The sequence below is a fragment of the Lonchura striata genome, chromosome 20, assembly GCF_050655825.1.
Source record: "Lonchura striata isolate lonStrDom1 chromosome 20, ASM5065582v1, whole genome shotgun sequence".
In the NCBI taxonomy this organism is placed as follows: Eukaryota; Metazoa; Chordata; class Aves; order Passeriformes; family Estrildidae; genus Lonchura; species Lonchura striata.
In genome coordinates this window covers 2,697,830-2,716,822 of record NC_140722.1, presented here as the reverse complement: position 1 = coordinate 2,716,822, position 18,993 = coordinate 2,697,830, and the positions used below count along the sequence as shown (strand labels likewise).

The 18,993-nt window shown below is 54.5% G+C and overlaps 1 protein-coding gene across 12 annotated transcripts in view; it reads left to right on the top strand.

The window, feature by feature from the left end:
• The window catches only part of RALY (RALY heterogeneous nuclear ribonucleoprotein), a 130,024-nt gene extending 111,260 nt beyond the window's left edge, over window positions 1-18,764 (top strand). For 5 of the 12 annotated variants that reach the window (XM_021540449.4, XM_021540446.4, XM_021540445.3 and 2 more), the window contains 7 exons: window positions 2,825-2,897; window positions 10,219-10,266; window positions 10,407-10,567; window positions 11,318-11,431; window positions 13,144-13,286; window positions 16,936-16,984; window positions 17,211-18,764. In XM_021540449.4, coding sequence (XP_021396124.2) covers window positions 2,825-2,897; window positions 10,219-10,266; window positions 10,407-10,567; window positions 11,318-11,431; window positions 13,144-13,286; window positions 16,936-16,980 — 584 coding nt within the window. In that variant the 3' untranslated portion in view covers window positions 16,981-16,984; window positions 17,211-18,764. Of the gene's footprint in view, window positions 1-2,824; window positions 2,898-10,218; window positions 10,267-10,406; window positions 10,568-11,317; window positions 11,432-13,143; window positions 13,287-16,935; window positions 16,985-17,097 lie in introns of all 12 variants that reach the window. The other 7 variants (XM_085557931.1, XM_085557929.1, XM_085557930.1 and 4 more) reach the window with 2 other exon arrangements.
• Window positions 18,765-18,993: the final 229 nt, after the last annotated feature.

The window sequence follows — 18,993 nt, the reverse complement described above, 5'->3', positions numbered from 1 at the left end:
AGGCAAAGATATGGGAGTAGGAATAACAGTTATTTACTAGGGAATAAAATGAAAATAAAATAAACAATGCAGTAATAGAAAACAGCACTGCCAGAGTGAGAGCAGCCCTGTCCCCTGTGGGTCAGGGAGGTGGCTCAGCCCCATCCCAGGGGGGCTCAGCCCTCCTGCAGTGCCAGCTGTGCTTCTGCTGGAGCAGGATCCTGCACAAGGGGGGAGTTTTCCTCTGGAGCTCCAGGGCTGGGGGAGATGGGCCTGGGCTCCTCTGGGAATGCAGGGGGAAGAAAGCTGCTCCTCTGGGAATGCAGGGGGCAAAGGCTGCTGTGGGGTTCCAAAGGCAGATTGGATCCAGGTAGGAATGCTTGGCTCCTCCCCTGGGCGCAGCATCTCCCCATGGATGCTGGAATTTTCTCAGCCATGCAGGGACACTCAGTGGCCATGGAGAGCAGAGATCTCCTGCAGGGAGGATTGGCTGTGGGAGAGATGAAGAAAAAACTGCCCAGGGAGCAGCAGAGACCTGCCCCAGCTCTGACAGATGCTGACAGAATGCACAGCCCCAGCCACATGTTGTACCCCAGGACATGGAGCTGATTGTTGTCCTTCTTTCCTGGGCTTCCAATGCTGCTCCCTTGCAGAGTGTTCCCAGCCTGGTGCTGCCAGGGGCTCTCCAGTCTGTGGGAGCAGTGACTGGCAGCTGGGAGCTGCACCCTGGCAGCAGAAAGGGTTCAGAGCCAGGGAGCTGCAGCTGGGCAGGGCTGTGTCTGACTGATCCCTTTGTTCCCTGGCAGTGCCAGCAGCCTTGGTGGCCCAGCAGGCTGTGTGTGGAATGTTTCTGCTGGCAGCAGCTGGCTCTGCACCTGCCCTGTGCCCACATGCAGCCCTCTCACCATCAGGCTCAGTGCTCTCCTCAGCTGGGAAGGGCAGGGTGGAGGGAGGACAGCAGCAAGGCAAACCCAGGCTCTGATGGAAATGTGCCCCCAGAGCAGCACTCGGGGCCGTGGCTGAGCCAAGCACACACATTTGTTGTTCAAGCTCAGAAGGAGGCCAAGCTCAGCTTCAGCAGGAATAAAGTCTCCTGCCAGACCCTAAAAGGCAGCCAGGGAGTTGCACAGCAAGGCCCTGGGCAGTGGGAGCATGTCCATGCTCCTCTGGAGTCGTGTCCTGCGTGTGCAGCCTGTGCTCCTCCTGCTCAGCTCATCCCCTGTGCTCCCTGAGATGATTCTCCAGGTTAATACGTAAGTCAGCAGGAAGTTCCTTTGGATCACCCTGTAGGCTCTTCATTTGGATGGGGTGTGGACCCACCGCATTTCCTAATAATGTCCCTTCATAAAACATGAAAAATCAAAAGTTTTGAATGGCCTGATGTGCTCAAAGTAGGTTGGATGCCCCCTAAGGTGCAGGTAGCAGAAAGTAAGGCATCATTGAAGAAATTCCTCCCTGTGAGGGCAGGCAAGCCCTGGCACAGGTGCCCAGAGCAGCTGTGGCTGCCCCTGGATCCCTGGCAGTGCCCAAGGCCAGGCTGGATGGGGCTTGGAGCAGCCTGGGACAGTGGAGGGTGTCCCTGCCATGGCAGGGGGTGGAATGGGATGGGCTTTCAGGGATGATTTCTTCCAACCCAAACCATTCTGGGATCTTGTTCTCCCACCACCTCTCTGGTCCATCCCAAAGCTCCCGTGGGGCACTGGTCTCATGGAGCTGCAGGATGTGCCCATGGGTGGGACACTCAGCCCCTGGTTCTCTGTGGGGGACCAGGTCCCTCAGGGCAGGTCAAGGCACACCCCTGAGGACCAGCATGTTCAGAAGGTGACCCAGCTGTGATGAAGATTCTCCTGAACCCAGCCAGCCCTTTCCAGGAACACAGTGTGGCTCCTCCTGGAGATCATCAGTGGCCTCACACCAGCTGATGAGGCTTCTTACCAACCCCATGGACTCAGCAGCTGCTCTTTCACTCCTTCACCTTCCACTACTTGGATTTTTGAAATATGAGGGGTTTTTACATATATGCTCTTCTTCTTTATTCCTATAATGTCTGAGGGCCATGGTTCCATGGTGGGCTTGCTGGTGCACATGAGGAAACCCTGTCTTGCTCAGCTCAGATCTGACACGCCCAGAGGTCTGACACCTCTTCATACACATAGGCCCTGAAAAACCAGCAGGTTTAGGGCTGGTTGGAGAAGGCAGTGGGGAATTTGCCACTGCTCACCTCTCTGAGTTCTGGCTCCACACCAATGTGGGATTGTCAGGCTCTCGGCTGCTCCATGAAATCGGCTGTGTCACTTCATTCTCACATCAAGAGCACGTTTGGCACCATGGCCAGGGAGTGACATTCCCTCAGGGGATTAGAGGAGCTCCTTCTCCCCTCCCCTGGCAGAAGATGCTGCCCTGAGAGCAGCTCGGGCAGCATGCAGAGTTTAACCCAGTATCCACAGCAGTGCCCGCCTGGCTGGTTATTCCCAAAGGGGAATAACCCAGGGGTGGGTGCTCAGCAGTCAGCACCCTGCAGCAGGTCTGGATTTTGCCTTATCTCACTGAATTCTCCCAAGGAAGCTGCTCTGGGTTTGTGTGTATGGAGTGAACCATGTGCAGGGTGCTGACTGCTCAGGGGATGGTGGGTGTCTCTGGAAAGGAGAAGGAAGAGGTTTCCCAAGTGCAGGGCTTTATTCACCTTCCTGTGGAGCCCCAGCAGGCCCCAGCCGTGCCAGAAGCAGGTGTGAGTGGGTGGGGAGTGTGGGGAGCTGGTTTCTCTGTGGCAGGGCTGCGTGCATCCCCCCCAGCTGAAGGGGGGCAGGGATGTGCCATGTCACAGCTGCGTGTCCCTTCCTTGCAGACATCAACATGGCCGGGGAGCCCAAACCCAACAGACCCAAAGGGCTGAAGAGAGCAGCCTCTGCCTTGTACAGGTAGGTGTTCACCACAGTGGGTGAGGTCTCTGGGCTGGTGTTTGCCCTCCAGCACCCCCCAGCCAGTGCCCTGAGCTCCCTGCTGCCTGCCCCAGCAGCCTGGGCACTGCTGCACATCCAGAGCTTCTCTCAGGGGCTCCTTCCTGTCGCTGTTGGACATGAAATGAGCACACAGAAGCTTGGTAAATTCAAAAGAGAAAAAAGAGCTAATATTATTTCTGACTTTGCAATATATAGAATTCCGAAAGTGACAGTGGTATTGGAGGGTGAAATTGCCACCTCTCCAACCATGCTGGTCAAACCAACAGTCCATCAATTCTCTCCTCCCACAAAGAAGAATGCAAAACAATAATTATTTACATGACAGTGTGTGAAAAACTCCAGTAGTAGTATGTAAACATTATTGGAAGGCTAAAGAAGTTTTATGAGAACTTTAAAACTTTCAAAAGAACTATAAAAGAAAACTTAACACTTAAAAATCAGGGCAACACCTTCCCTTGGCAGTGCCCCTGGGGTAGCCCAAGGTTGGCCAGTGCCTGTGGTGTTGTGGGAGATCTGGGCATGGTCCCTCCTGGGCAGGTGTTGGACCTGGAGAGGGTTGGAGAAGGGTGAGCAGAGGAGGGGTAGCAAGAGGAGCACCCCCCTGCAGCCAGGGAGCAGGAGTGGGCACAGAGGTGCTGGGTGTGGGGGGAAACAGGGAACAGGGATCATTTAGGGAAAGAGAAGAGTGATTGTCAAAGGGAGAGGAGAAGGGAAGAAAGTGGGAAGCTCTTGGAGTGACAAATAAAGGTGAAACAAGGAGGTGGCTGGGGGAAATCCCAAGGGAGCCTGTCCTGAGGAGAACAGCCCAGGGATCAAGGGGACAGGTGGGACATGGAGAGGTCTGTGGCACATGAAGTGTGTTACAGATGCCAGTGAGCCCTCCGCTCAAGAGAATTTATCCTGATTTCCACAAGAGGTGAAGATTTTCATTTAAGCCCCAGACTCTGGAGTCTGGGAATGTCATTAAGTTCCTGTTTCTGGCTGCAGAAGGGGAAACTTGGAAAGGTGTATCAGGAGTGCCCTGGAGGTTCAGGAACCCAGAACTAAATAACAAAGTCCCCAGATGTGTTTTATTTATAAATTGTCATGATTTTGATGCCAGTCTCATAGTGAGGAGACCGAGGGGCTGAGTAAGGAGTTGGAAGGTGTGAGGTTGGGAGGAAAAGACTAAAATTAGTATTGGGCTTGTAGGTGGGTGTAGCAAAAGGGGAAACCATGAGAGAACTGAAGACTTTTCCAGAAAAAGAAGAAAAAAGTGTGAGGGGTGAGAAGAACCTTGTGATTCAGACTCAGCCATGTGGTCTTGCACCAGTGTGGTGTGGAACGGCAAATCCTGGTTAGAAAATGCAGCTCTGGCACAGCCAGACCCCCCCAGAGCCCCAGCAGGCTCCCACCACCCCCGGGACATCCCTGGCTTCCTTCCAGGAGCCTCTCAGCCAAGCTCCCCTGTGCAGCACTCAGGCACATTGCTCCTCCCGCCCTGGGACCCTTTGGACCTTCACAGGACGTGGCTCTCTGGGTTCCCAGGGGATGCCACCTGAGGGGAAGGAGGTGGAGCAGAGATGACACAAATCCTGCAGCTCAGCTGCACGTGGACTGCTCACGTGGGGCTGGGGCCATAACACACATCAGCTCCTTCCATACATCTTGCACTAACGAGCTTTTCATTTACTGCTCAGCCGTGCCTGGAGCACTAATCCCTTCCTCTGCAATGACCAATATTTCAGACTTTAGACTGCTGAGAGAGATGTTTGCTCCCTCCCACAAATATGGATATGCTAAAATATGGGCCAGAGAATTGCATTGCTCTGAGCTCCAGCAATATTTCATCCCAGACTGGCTGTCAGATTAAAACTTTGCCATCTGGATTGGCAGAATTTAGGATATCTCCTGGAGAACAGGGATCCCAGGTTTGCAGCGAGCTGTGGTTACAGCTTCCCAAACTACCATCAATTTTTCTAAATGTTAGACTTCAAAAATCACAGCACTGTAATTTATAGAAGTGCTGTGTTAAACACAGCAGAGGATTTTTCCAAAGGCTGGCTTTTGCTTTGCCTCTCTCCAAGTCTGCATGGGAGGGTTGAGGGGAAGGCAAGGCAAGGGAAATTCCATTTTGAGCATACAGGAAGCAACAGTTGTGACATTTTTACCTATCCACCAGCCTCGGTGGGTGTCCAGGTGTTAAACAGGAATCCTCGGGGATGTAGGCTCCCATCCACCTCCACCCAGGCTTGTGCCACAATCAGTTTTCTCAGGTGTCTCCACACGAGGCACCTTCACTTTTTACAAGGCCTTGCTGTCATCACTGCTCTCCTCCACTCTTGGATCTCTGGGCCTCTCTCCCTCCCTCCCTCTGGCACTTCCCAGAGCATCCCTTTGCACAGAGCATGTCCCTGGCTGCTCCTGGCCACCACCACAGACGTGGCCCTGCTGCCTGTGGGTGGGCACTGAGCTGCTGTGACCCTGTCCCCAGGGAGTCACTCACTGCCCCTCCAAACTCTCCAAATCTGCCTTCTGCCAATGGTTTGGTTTTGGTTTGTTGTTTTTTTGGGGGGGGTTTTTTGCCTGTACAGCAAATGTCTGGGCAGGATGTCCTGGGGCATTTGGGGCCATGTTCAGGTCAGTGCCAGAGATGCCACCCAGATGCTGTCAGCTGCCTGGGAAGGGAAGGTGACTCTGCCAGTGTCACCCTGGGCTTTTGGAGGCACAACTCTGCCCTGCCCTGCAGAGCTGGGGATAAAGCTGCTCCATGGCCACAAGGACAGAGGGGACAACCCAGGCAAGAGCTGCTGGCTGCAGCTCAGTGGCCCCAGGAGGGGTCTCTGCAGCAGTGACAGGGACAAAGCACTGCTGGCTGACTGTCACAGCCAGAGAACACTGGCATCCATCCCCTGCTACACCCAAAGCTGGTGTCAGCCCATCCCCAAACACCCCTCCCAAGCCCTAGTGCTGGAGCAGTGACATCCCAGTGCCAAATGCACGTGGACAGGGCTGAGAGCAGCCCTGGGGCAGAGGGGGAGGTGAGCAGTGATGTCCCAGCCTACAGCAGCCCCAGCACTTTGGGAATGCCAGGCTGCATCCCACGTTCCTTTATTTCCCACTGCCTTGGCTGTGTGCAGGAGGAAGGAGGCTCACACAGCTCCACGAGATCACTGTTTGATCAGTGCCACATTTTCCAAGCAGCTTTCCAGCAGGAATTCCTTTGCCCACTGCAGTAATGCCATGACAGAAGGGTGGGAGCTGAGCTCACCATGGCACTCGTGATTAGCAATACCAGGCAGTAATTGCAGCCCAGATGCTCAAATGCACGTTTGCTGTTCAGGTCCAGGCTCAGAAATGGCCCCAAAATGTGGTGGAGAGGCAGCACATGCAAACAACCACCCCTCAGTTATGAGCAGTTGCATTTTGAACCTGAGGCAGTAGAAATGTTGGATTGCTAAAGGCCAGCAAAGCAGAGGCAATGCATCAGGAGGTGGAAGCGTGGTGTTCCTTGAAGCCTTCCTGCTTTCCAGCCTTTCACCCTGGTTGTCCCTGCTTTATTCTGAAAGGTGCAATGTCACCAGCTGATTGAAAACCACCACAAACTGTTCCTGTACACAAAGACAGAGCTGCCAGGTCACTGAGGAATGATCCCTCAGTCTCAGGATGGTTTATCCTACGTGCAGTGGAATTTTCAGGATAAATCACCTGTGCTGAGGCACTCCCTTTCACCAGCTTTTTTCCTGGATTCATCCTGGCAGACCTGCCCTGTGCTCAAAGCCTGATTCCAGGGATGCTGCTAAAGCCATCCAGGGCATCACCTGTTAAGCCGTGAGTGACTGGTGTGTTAGAGCAGGGTCACACAGCCACAGGCTGCCCAAATCCCTCATTGCAGCCCCCTGCCTTCCTTCAGGGCTGCCCCATCATCAGCAGGAATTGAAGCAGCACTGCAGAGGCTGGGCTCGTGTTTTGGGAGGTCAGGACCAGCTCCCTGGGGTAATTATGCCCCTAATTCCTTTTGAAAGAATGGAAGTGTCTCCCAAGCCCATAAAGATTCAGGGCCAGGGCAGGAGAACCCCTCACCCTTGGGCTTTGTACCCACAGATGCTCTGGGGCCCCTTTCCTGCAGTGTAGGCATGGTGTGACCCCCTCACTGCCTCTGGGAATGCCCTGCAGAAGTGCCAGGAGTGATTCCCACCAGGAGAACACAGGGCTGCCCAGCTTCGCTCCCACATTCCCTTTGGAGATAGGGAATAACACAGTAACATCCACAGGGTTCATTGGCCACTTCATCCAGCAGATTGACTGGCCTGGGAAGAGGCTTCACCTGGGCTCTTGGGCATCTCCATCCTTCTCCAGCTCTTCTCCAGCCTTCTCCAGGTGGGATCTACAGATATTTGAGGCTGAGTTTCATCCTATTGGTGCTGGAGCCAAGCCCAGGAACAGGGCAGAGATGCCCAAGTGCCTCAGGGCAGGGTCAATGCTGGAGGTGGAGGTGCCCACCCCACTCAGGGCTGCATTCCTTGTTCCCAGGTGCCAGGCTTTGCCCAGGACAGTGCTGGCAGCAGCAGGGCAGTGCTGTGTGCTGGGGCTGGAGCTGCAGCTCCTCTCCATCCCCACAGCCCCATAGAGCTGCCCATGTGCTGATCCTACAGCTCTGCTGGGGAGCAAAGGCTTGGAGGAGAAGCTGGCTCAGAGCAGGAGTGTGAATTGGGGTCAGGAAAAAGGAATTTGGGCATCTCAGAATTTGGCCCAACACCCCCAAGCTTTGTTTGTTTATGAACAAATGTTCCAAAGCTGCCTCATGGTCTCCAAGCCACAGAGAGCTCCCCAGCAGGAGCAGCTCCTTGTGGAGTTGATGCTTTAAGGAGCTGGAACAGAGGCTGGATGGAGTTCAGAGCAATAAAACTGATATTTAGAGCAATAAAAAGGATATTTATTGAAGTCCTTCAAAGGCCACACCCTGGCAGTACCAGAGCCACAGTCCTAGCTCTGCCCAGATGGCTCCAAGATGAAAGCAAAAGAGGGCTTGGTCTCACAGTTTTATAAATTTTAGTCCATTTGCGTATAGGAGTGAACTGCCCAATTAATAGCTTCAAATGATGAAGTTTCATCCTCCTTGCCTGCCTGTCCTCCTCTTCCCACATTGTTTGTGCTTTGGGCCTGAAGTTTGAAGAGATTGTCCTTGAGTCTCCAGCTAGAACAGGATTGTTTTGTCTTCACCAGCCTGTGAGAAGATCCTAGTAGCACTTAATATAAAGCTAAAAGCTGCACACCAAAACAGAACAGAAAAGCTTAAAACCCAAGGTATCAGAGGGAGTTTGTGCTGTGGATGAAGGCTCTGCTTCATCCCTCGGGGAGCCCTGGAGCCACAGGGAAGTTGCACTGTCTCCTCTAACCTGGGGCTGGGGACAACACTGGCTCAGCTGGAGAGAGCCAGAAGCACTTCACCAGAGCCTGTCAGGATTGAAAATATTACAAAATTGCAGCAATTTCATCTGAGTTGCATCTGAGGAGGGGGAAAAATTGAAGAGGGAGAGTCTGACAGCTTAGAAGCATCCTACTTCAATTTTCCTTTCAAATGGCTTCCTATTTTGATGGTATTTTGTATTTATTGGATTCAAACAGACCCGGAGTCAAACATCCTCAATGATCAAAGTGAATTGGCAGGCTGAGGGGAGCGATTTTCTTGGAGGGTTTTTGTATCTCCAGGTTTCACTCTGGGTTAGAACAAAAATCCAGTTATCCATCATGAAAAGCTCCATGGAAGTGCCTTGTTCTGTGATCTCCATCCCCTCAGCCCCACAGACAGCTGGGTTCATTCCAGCAGCAGCTGCCCTGGGAGGAATTGTCTTTCCTTTGCAATCTAGAGAGGGAATAAATAAACATAGATGAGGCACAGGTTTGGACAGAGGCTGTGGGATGTTCCCGTCTCCTCTGAGCCCAGCAGGAATGCTGGCTACAACTCAGATCAAAAGAGGAAGGCCTGAAAAGAATCTGGAATTTGTCTGTCAAAAATGGCTCTTTTCCACCATGCAGTGGAATCTGGGAGGGTTGTGGTGATCACACCTCCACAGTCACATCTCTCCTTGCTCAGCAGTGGGACCCTGCACTGCCCATCCCATCCCATCCCATCCCATCCCATCCCATCCCATCCCATCCCATCCCATCCCATCCCATCCCATCCCCAGCCAGCTGGGAATGCCACAGGCAGCAGCTGCTCAGGGATAAGGCCCAGCTTTATGGAATGTCTCCTCACTGAAGTCCCCAGGGCAGGGCATGACTGGGGCAGGAGGTGCACGAGCCACCTCCTTGTCCTTAACCCTGGCACCAGCTCTTGGGCCCCAGAGCAGCTGTGCTCAGGTGCTCAGGTCCCCCCTGGGCACAGGCTGGGTCTCCAGATGTTGCCCCAGGCATCTGGGGAACCCAGAGATGTGGAAAAATCATCTTCCAGAAACCAGCCAGTTACTGAAACTGAGCCCTGGCTGGGAAGCTCAGTGCCACAATAAGCAGGACAGACCTGGAATTCCTGGTCCAAACCACGCTTCCCACCAGCCATCCCAGTCAGGCACACGTTGTTCTGGCCACTTCTGTCAAAGATGCAGGACATCAGATTACCTCTCAGCCACACTCTTGGGTGGCCATCCTTCCCTGTCCCCAGTGCCTCATGGCTCAGCCCTTTCCTCTCCCCCACCTATGTCTCATTCTTTTCAGCCACTTCCAGGAGGCAGGACAGACTTTGCTTTTTGGGGCTGCACTAATTCTGTTTGTTCAGAGCAGAGAGGAGACCACCAGCATCACGTCTGAACTGGCCAGTGCTGATGAGCCCAGCACACCAGGGAAGGGTCCTGTGTTCAGCTGGGGCAGCTGCTCCAGAGTGTGGGGTCAAACCACCTGCTTTGTGCTGCCTTGTGAAAAACTGCCTGCAGCAAGGGGGAAAGTGTTACTGGGTCTCCAGGGAGTGGGGAATGCTCCTACTTTGGCTTAAAATGCAGCTCAGGCTTAAGAAAATAGGACATGGTGGGGGGAGAGGTTTAAATCAATGAATATCCCCATAAATAACCCCTTTGTCCCGACTTTTCTCCGCACACATCTTCTTGCTCCTCCTTGGGACAAGCAGGTTAACACCCCTGTGCCAACACCACCCTCCCCTGCCTTCAGCCCCCCAGTCCTGCCCCTGGGCCAACAGAGTCCCTCATGAACGGGATCCATTTATTTATCCTTGAAATACACAGTGAGGGAGCAACAGCAATGAATTACCAGCACTAATTAACCCCCGATGCCCTGACTGTCTCTGCAGTGGCTACGACTTCGACTATGACTATTACAGAGACGACTTCTACGACAGGTGAGATCCCGGCGCGAGGGGCTGTGTGGGGTGGGGACGGGAGGAAGGTTTGGGGGCAGGAGGGTTTGGGGGCAGCCTGCGGGGCGGCACGGCAATCGCCGGGGCTCCCCACGGCCTCCGCTGGCCTCCCTTCCCCTCAGGATCTTCGAGTACCGGGGCCGGGTGTCGCCGGTGCCGCGCGTGGTGCCGGTGAAGCGGCCGCGCGTCACCATCCCCCTGGTGCGGCGCGTCAAGGCCTCGCTGCCCGTCAAGCTCTTCGCCAGGTCGGCCGCCATCGCCAACAGCTCGGCCAAGCTCAAGTGTGAGTAGGGGCCAGGGCTGGGCACGGCACAGCGAGCTCCCAAAAACGCCCCAGGACACCTGGGAGCTGCACCGGGGAAGGTGCAGGGTGGGCGATGGAGAGAGAGACGCGGATTCGGTGTGATGGTCAAAGAATCCGAACTTATTGCGGGGTACAGCTGCTTATGTACTTACTCCACGCCAGCCACTAAAAGGCTCAGGCTTGATCTTTACAAACTAAAAACATTCCTGGTGGCAGCTGCATTACTGGATTTAGAAAGGCTGCCAGAAGTGTAATTGTACCAAAAGGTTTGATTCTTAAACACAGGGTGATAAAGAGAAACGTTTTAAAAGTTTCAGACTGATTTCTTCCCGTGTATTTAAAATTAACATAAAAATCCAGTTTCACTGAACCCAGGAACTCTGCTCCTTGGAGTTCCAAGGGTGTTTCAGGAAGGTAGAAGTTCCAATTTGATATGATTTTATTTGCTTTCAAAAATTTTTAGTGTAAATATTAGTGTAAAGTTCTGGAGGAGCTATAGAGCAGATATAGCCTAAGGGTGCCAAAGCCTGGAGTTGGCCTCTGCAGCCTGCATGGACACAGCACCCCCAGGTTCTTTGGGGAGCAGCTCCCAGCTTCCCTGCCAGTTCCCAGCCTGGAGTTCCTCCCTGTTGTTTCTGCCTGCTCAGGGAGCTGCCCTGGGGGAGGTGTGGGGTGGGGCTGCTCTGCAGGGCTCTGAGTGCCTTCCTTTCCTTCCTTCCTCCCCACAAGTGAAGAGCAGCGAGCTGCAGACAATCAAAACGGAGCTGACACAGATCAAATCCAACATTGATGCTCTCCTGGGCCGGCTGGAGCAGATTGCTGAGGAACAGAAACTGTCTGCAGGTCAGTGGGGGCAGGGATGCCTCAGGGCTGGCCTTGGGCATCACAAAATCCTCCAGGTTCTGACAGGGAAGTGTCAACCTCCAGGTTCCAGGGTAGAATCACAGGCCAAAATTATACACACCAAAATTCCTGAGATTACAGAGCTGGGGTTTAAAATGATGAGATTTTTTTTTCTTTTGTCATATAGTTTGTATTATTTTTTAGTTTGATTTTTTCATTATTCTATTCTATTCTATTCTATTCTATTCTATTCTATTCTATTCTATTCCATTCTATTCCATTCTATTCCATTCTATTCTATTTTCTTTCTCATTGCTTTCCTATTAATTTCCTATCCTATTTTTATTTTATCCTATTCTATCTTCCCTTATCCCTATCCTATCCCATTCCATCCCTGTCCTACCCATGTCCTATCTTACCCTACACTACCACTGTCCCTATCCCTGTCCCTATCCCTATCCCTGTCCCTATCCCTGTCCCAGTCCCTATCCCTGTTCCTGTCCCTGTTGCTGTTCCTATCCCTATCCCTATCCCTATCCCTATCCCTATCCCTATCCCTATCCCTATCCCTATCCCTATCCCTATCGGCTCCCACCATCCTGCTGGGGGATGCAGAACCTTCTCAGCCCTCTCCATGATGTCCTGGGCTGCCTACTCAAAATCAGAACTCCCCATGGCAGGAAGCATTCCCACTATTATTATTTTCCCCCCAGTGGATATGGGGCTCTCTGGCCTGGGATCAGGCTGTGGCCCTGTTGCCATCTCTGTCCCTGGTCAGGCCGTGGCCCTGTCACCCTGTCCCAGGTCAGGCCGTGGCCCTGTTGCCCTGTCTCAGGTCAGGCCATGGCCCTGTTGCCATGCCTGTCCCAGGTCAGGCCGTGGCCCTGTTGCCCTGTCCCAGGTCAGGCCGTGGCCCTGTTGCCATCTCTGTCCCAGGTCAGGCCGCGGCCCTGTTGCCCTGTCCCAGGTCAGGCCGTGGCCCTGTTGCCATGCCTGTCCCGGGTCAGGCCGTGGCCCTGTTGCCCTGTCCCGGGTCAGGCCGTGGCCCTGTTGCCATCTCTGTCCCAGGTCAGGCCGTGGCCCTGTTGCCCTGTCCCAGGTCAGGCCGTGGCCCTGTTGCCATCTCTGTCCCAGGTCAGGCCGTGGCCCTGTTGCCCTGTCCCAGGTCAGGCCGTGGCCCTGTTGCCATGCCTGTCCCGGGTCAGGCCGTGGCCCTGTTGCCATCTCTGTCCCAGGTCAGGCCGTGGCCCTGTTGCCATGCCTGTCCCAGGTCAGGCTGTGGCCCTGTTGCCATCTCTGTCCCAGGTCAGGCCGTGGCCCTGTTGCCATGCCTGTCCCAGGTCAGGCCGTGGCCCTGTCGCCCTGTCCCAGGTCAGGCCGTGGCCCTGTTGCCATCTCTGTCCCGGGTCAGGCCGTGGCCCTGTTGCCCTGTCCCAGGTCAGGCCGTGGCCCTGTTGCCATCTCTGTCCCGGGTCAGGCCGTGGCCCTGTTGCCCTGTCCCAGGTCAGGCCGTGGCCCTGTTGCCATCTCTGTCCCAGGTCAGGCCATGGCCCTGTTGCCCTGTCCCAGGTCAGGCCGTGGCCCTGTTGCCCTGTCCCAGGTCAGGCCATGGCCCTGTTGCCCTGTCCCAGGTCAGGCCGTGGCCCTGTCGCCCTGTCCCGGGTCAGGCCGTGGCCCTGTCCCCAGCCCTGACGTGGCTGCTGTCCCCGCAGAGGCCCGGAAGAAGGCAGAGAGCAGCAAGAACGAGGTGTCCCAGGAGGACACGGCCTCCGAGGCCGAGGCCACCGTGGAGGAGCCGCTCAACGGGGACGAGGGCGAGGAGGAGGGGCTGGCACGGGAGTGTGAAGATGAACTGGTAAGAGAGCTTTGGGTAATGCAGCCCTGCAGCAAAGGAGCGGGCCACAGTTTTACTGGAACTTGCCAAATCCCCAGGAAAAGTAGTTTTTCCTTCCTGCAAAGAGATGGCAGTATTTAAATCTGCTTGTTGCTCACAACTTGTTCTTCCAAGCCTGCAGAAGCACTGACCTTGCAAACACATGTGGAGGTGCTGAAGAAACATGGTTGGCTCTGGAAATTCAGACATTTATCCTTGATTTCACAGCTTGGAGTAGTTTAAACCAATCCACTCTGCTCCCAGGTGATTCCTAGATGGATTTAAATACACGGCAAGGACAGGCTATGTTAGATGAGCTGCATTTGCAGTACCCTTGCAGCTGATTCACAGAGTCACAGGAGGGTTTGGGTTGGAAGGAACCTTAGAGAACTTCTCATTCCACCCCTCTGCTGTGGGCAGGGACACCTCCCACCATCCCAGGTTGCTCCCAGCCCTGTCCAGCCTGGCCTTGGACACTGTCAGGGATCCAGGGGCAGCCCCAGCTGCTCTGGGCACCCTGTGCCAGGGCCTGCCCACCCTCACAGGGAGGAATTCCTTCCCTATATCCCATCCCTGCCCTGGCAATGTGAAGCCATTCCCCTTGTCCTGTCCCTCCAGGCCTTTGTCCAAAGTCCCTCTCCAGAGGCACTTGTCCCATGGCACAAGCCAAGGTCTGACCCCAGCGATGTGTGGGGCACACAGCAGCCCCACTGCTCCTAGTCCTGCCCCAAACAGGGATGTTCCTGGTGAGCCCAGAGATAAATCTGTGCATTTGGATGGGAACCCAGTGTTTGGGTACAGAACAGGCACTGTGGTAACACTGGCAGCACTGTCATTTATCAAACCAAATTCTGCTGAGAACAGGATCAGCTCCACCGGCTGAGGACAGCAGGGCTTCAGGGTAGAAGGACATGACCTGCCCTGAGTGGCCCCAGCAACAGCTCCAGTCCCTCCCCACCCCAGCACTGGTGGCAGCAGGAGTGAGGATGAAGCTCAGCATCACTCTCCTCTTCCTCACCCTCCATCCCTGGGGTGCCCACGCTGCACACCCACAGCCCTTCCCAAGGCTTTAAACTGCTCCAGCTCCAAACACTCCCAGCTGCTTTGTGCTCTCCTGCTCTGCCCTGCTGGAGCCATGCTGGGTGAGGGCTTGAACAGGGTCCTTGAGCTGTTCAGGTTTGGGGCCTCATGGCTGGAGTCCCTCAGCCCTGCTGGAGGGGAGAGGTCACACCAGGCACTGGGAAGAAGAAAGGCACACGCTGTGTCAGGAAAAAGAAGGCCAGGTTTGAATTACATCAGGGCAAACAGATGGCAGACATTAGGGAGAAACTTGCTGATGTTAATGATGATAAAGCAGCACAGAGCCTGTCAACAAAAAATGTGCACTTCTCTGCCTTTGCTGGGGTGAGAAAACACTGGAGGGACATCTGCTGGCAGTGGCTTGGGAAGAGCTGGTCCTCATTAAGAGGAGAAGAAAAAGATGTTTCAGCTTACATCTCTGTTTTCTGTAACTCCCTGGTCCTGATGTGGCATCAAGACCAGAAATATTCCACTGCCAGCCTCAGACAGGCTCCCAAGTGCTCTGGATGGTCAGGGCAGTGTGTGCAGGGTGTGTGCAGGCAGCTCCCCAGAGCTCACAGCCCTGAGCAGTCCTGAGGTCCCCCCAGTTCCTGGGAGTGACTCCTTTGTCCCACACCCCAGTGTGGCTGTCACCACCTGCTGTCCATGGACATGGCACCCACATGGGGTCCCTAAAATCCTTTTGGCTCTGAGTGGCACAGGGGTAGCAGGAGAAAAGCCAGAGGTTACTCAAACAGAGCTGAGGGAGTTTATTGAGTTCTGAGCCATAAATTTGGATATGGAAAACACTGAGTAAGTGCAGCTGAACTGGTGGTCAGTTCTATTTACTACACTTAGGGGATACAAAGATTATTCTGGACATGCCTTAATAAATGTCACGTGTGTGCAAAAAAAGTCACCTGCCAGCCCATCAATGCCTGGTGTCAGCTGAGGGGTGTCTTGAGGGATGGCCCTGCTCAAGGGGAGATCCCTGCACACAGACAGCTGCTCTGGAGGGAAAACTAAAGGACTTCTCATCTCATGTGTTCAGGTATTTACAGCACACTGTGGTTGATTTGCAGTCAGATTTTCTTCTGTTTTTGTGCAGTTTTGGTTATTTTTCTGTCCAGTCTGCATCCAAACGGTTTTTGGGGTTGGTGCTGGATGCCCACTGGGAGTCTCACACCATAGGAGTCTGCATGTCCCAGCCGCCTTGGCCTCCACAGATGTCTCACATAGGATTTTACCAAGCAGATCCCTGAACAACCCCAGTTCTACTCTCTTAAGTTCAGGGATTTGATCCTGTTCTTGGTGTTGGTCACTTCTCTGGGGTACTCAGGTTCACAGTCCCATGGGCTCTGCAGCCAAGGCTTCTCTCCACCTTCACATCCCTGACCAGGTGTTCTTGGCCATCAGTCTCCCCTGCTCAGCTGGGCCAGAACTTACTCTTGTTGCTGTCCCAAAGTCATCTGTTTCCTGCTCCAGCCCCACTCCAGATGCCAGGGGGTTCCCCTTGGGGTCTCTGCACCAGTGGGGTGCAGGGGATGCCACGGTGTCACCAGCTGGGCTGGCCCTGATCCTCCCCCGCCAGCTCCCAGCTGCCTCAGGGTCCGTTCCAAGGCTCATCCCAGTGCAGCTGGGCTCTGCCTTGCCCTGAGCAAGGCCCCCTCCCCTGGCTTTCGGGCAGAGCCTGTTCCCTCTCCTTTCCTTTTGGAGCCCCTCGTGTCCCCTGCAGAGAGCCCCTGGATCCATTTCCATCCCTGAAGTACTCACCCTGTGCAGGAGGTTAAACCCCACTGCTGAGCACCCCCTTGTCCCAGTGATGCTGCTCTGCACAGCAGCTCCAGGAGCAAATTCCACTGAGAACCATAAAGGCTGGAAAAGACTTCCAAGACCATCAAGGCTGTCCAAACACATGCTGCACTTTCCAAAGCCCTGCCTGGGGAGCAGTTCAGCACTGTTATTGTGGCCTTTGGAGTACTGGATGAGTGTTACTATTCTGGATAACGAGTTCTGCTGCAAACTGGGACCAGTTCCTGTGCTCAGCAGCAGAATCAGGACACTGATTTGCCTTTGTGGACTGAGGCACCTTGGCAGCATTGGGTAGTTCCAGGGAACAAGAAACAGGATGAGAGGAAATGGCCTCAAAGTGTGCCAGGGGAGGTTTAGATTGGAGATCAGGGAAATTTCTTCACTGAAAGTTTGGTCAGGCATTGGAACAGCTGGGAAGTGAACGTGGAGGTGCTGGGTTAATGGTTGGACTTGATCTTGGAAGTCTTTTCCAATCTGAATGATTCTGTGATTCTATTACTTCCAAGGCCTGGAGGGAATTGCATACCCCAGGTCTGTTTGGCAGAGCCATTTCAGCATCAGGAGCCAGAGGAAATTGGTGGTTTTGCCTGGTGTCCATACCAGGTGTGCTTTGTAGCTGGTCCATCACACTGAGCACCTTGGCACTGCTCTCCCACAGCAGGGGACCAGCTGGTGACCACATGTGAGGTGTCCCAGTGTCCCAGGCAGGGCAGGAGGGACACAGGGTGATTCACTGTTTGTGGTTCCCTTTTCCCTGCAGGAGAACAGCCATTACACAGACGTGGAGGATGCCAGGCTACAGTAACCAGGTACAGCTCCCGTGCTGCTGATGGAGCCAGAGCTCTCATTCTGTGCCTCTTGGGCCTGGGGGGTTGCTGCTTCAGGAGAGGCTCTTTTCCACTCATCTTCTGTGTTTTCCTAGCATGGAGCTTGGCTGCTCAGCTGGGTCACTGGCCAGCCCTTCGCCCCCTTTCCTGAGTGACAAATCTCTGGGGTTCGAGGACAGTGCTGTAGCTCCCCCTTCTCTCCTTGCAGCTGTGAGCAACAGTGTGAGGAAAGCACGAGGCTAAACCCTGTCCTGGCACGTTGAGCAAGGCAATCTGAATGGAAGTGCTGCTGTCATCTCTACCTGGCATTCAAAGGAGAAACATGGCCCGACATCTTCCATCCATCTGTAAAGCAAAGGCAAAGAAAACTGATCCTCCCAGCAGATCCCCACCACCCCTGCAATGCATTCAGAGCTCTGCAGCCAGCAGAGGAGGCAGGAACCAGACCTGCACAACCCAGAGCCACCACAGAGACCAGGAGAGCAGGTGTGTCCCCAGGGCAGCCAGAGGTGTTCTAGAGCTGCTTGCAGGAGAGCAGAGAGCTCAGCCCAGCCCAATAAAGACATTTTTCCTGTGTGAGGTGACAGCCAGAGCATTTCCTAACTGAGGGAAAAGCAGTGTCTCAGTCTGGACAGTTTGTGTTCTTGTGCCCCATGAGCTGCTGTGTGTCCACGGTCACTTCCAGGTGGAAAGGAGTCGGTGCTGGAGCAGCTGCTGTGCTCTGGAAAGCTGCTTGAGGAGGGAAGGGGAGAGGAAGCTGCAGGAAAGCAAGTGATCCCAAGCAGGAGAAAGCAAGCAAACACCACCTTCAGTGGTTTGGTGTCCTCATTGTCCACCCTGTCAGGGCTGAGCAAGCCTGTGCAGAGTGAGGGGCATGGATGAGACCCTTTCCTTGGACCAGCTCCTCCTGGAAGGGAGGTGGAGCACCCAACTCCTACAGCCTGGAGCCAGAGACATCAGCCCCTTCCCTGGCTGCCCACACCTCCCCCTGCCCCAGTCAGGGCACATCAGGAGCGTGGTGCTGCTCTGCTCCTGCCCGGGCTCCATGGCCAGGGTGACAGCATGCCCGAGGCTGGCACAGGGAATGCCCCGGGCATGGTGCATGTGGGTGGGCAGCACCTCCCTGCTCCCCAGCTCCCAGCTGCTGTGCCCCTGCCCCGTGCTGCCAGCGGAGGCTCGTCGTGGGACCCCGCAGCCGAGAGGCCTCAGCCGTTCTCTCCTCATTCCTCCTTCCTGGGCTCCTCCCGTTTCCCAGGGACTAAAACTCACACAGCACTTTACTCACACCTGGTGTGTCCTGCCCGCCCCTTCCCCTCCAGAACACACACACACACAGCAGTGCTTGGAACCCAGAGCAGAGTCCAACCTTCCCCCTGGCCAGTCCCTCCCACGCAACACCTGCTTGGTCCTGACTGCTCCAACCTCATCCACAACATCTCTTGGAAGGGTGAAGGGTAAACAGCTCCAGGGGTGTCACTTCCCTGCCCCTGGCGCCATCCTGGAGCACGCATGGCTCTTGAAGCACAAAGTTTTCTTTGCATTTCTTGGTTTGGGCTGCTTGAGGAGGGGTTGGAGGGAGAGCCGTGCTTGCCCCGCCCTTGCCTGGTTCCTGTGCAAGGTCTGCACCGAGTTGTCCCTGAGCTGTTCTCCAGGCCTGGAGAGATGAGCTGCAGGTTTGGCTGTGAACTGACCGTGCTGCTGCTGTTTGGGAGAGAAGTGACCTTGTACATATGATCCTGTATAATAAAAGAAAGAAATCTAATTTGCTTCCCCTCTCTTCTCTCTGCCATACACACACACTTGTTTCTTCTATTCCAGACAAGTCTTTTTTTCCCTTTCCCTCAGCTCTGCTCACAGGATTTACTTTTCCTTGCCCAAAGTATAGCGCACAGGGCTGAGCAAAACATCTGTGTTCACAGGAGTTCTGGGGTTTTTCCTTGAAGGCTTGGAAACTTCTTTGATGCAGGAGAGCAGGGGCCAAATCCAGGCTT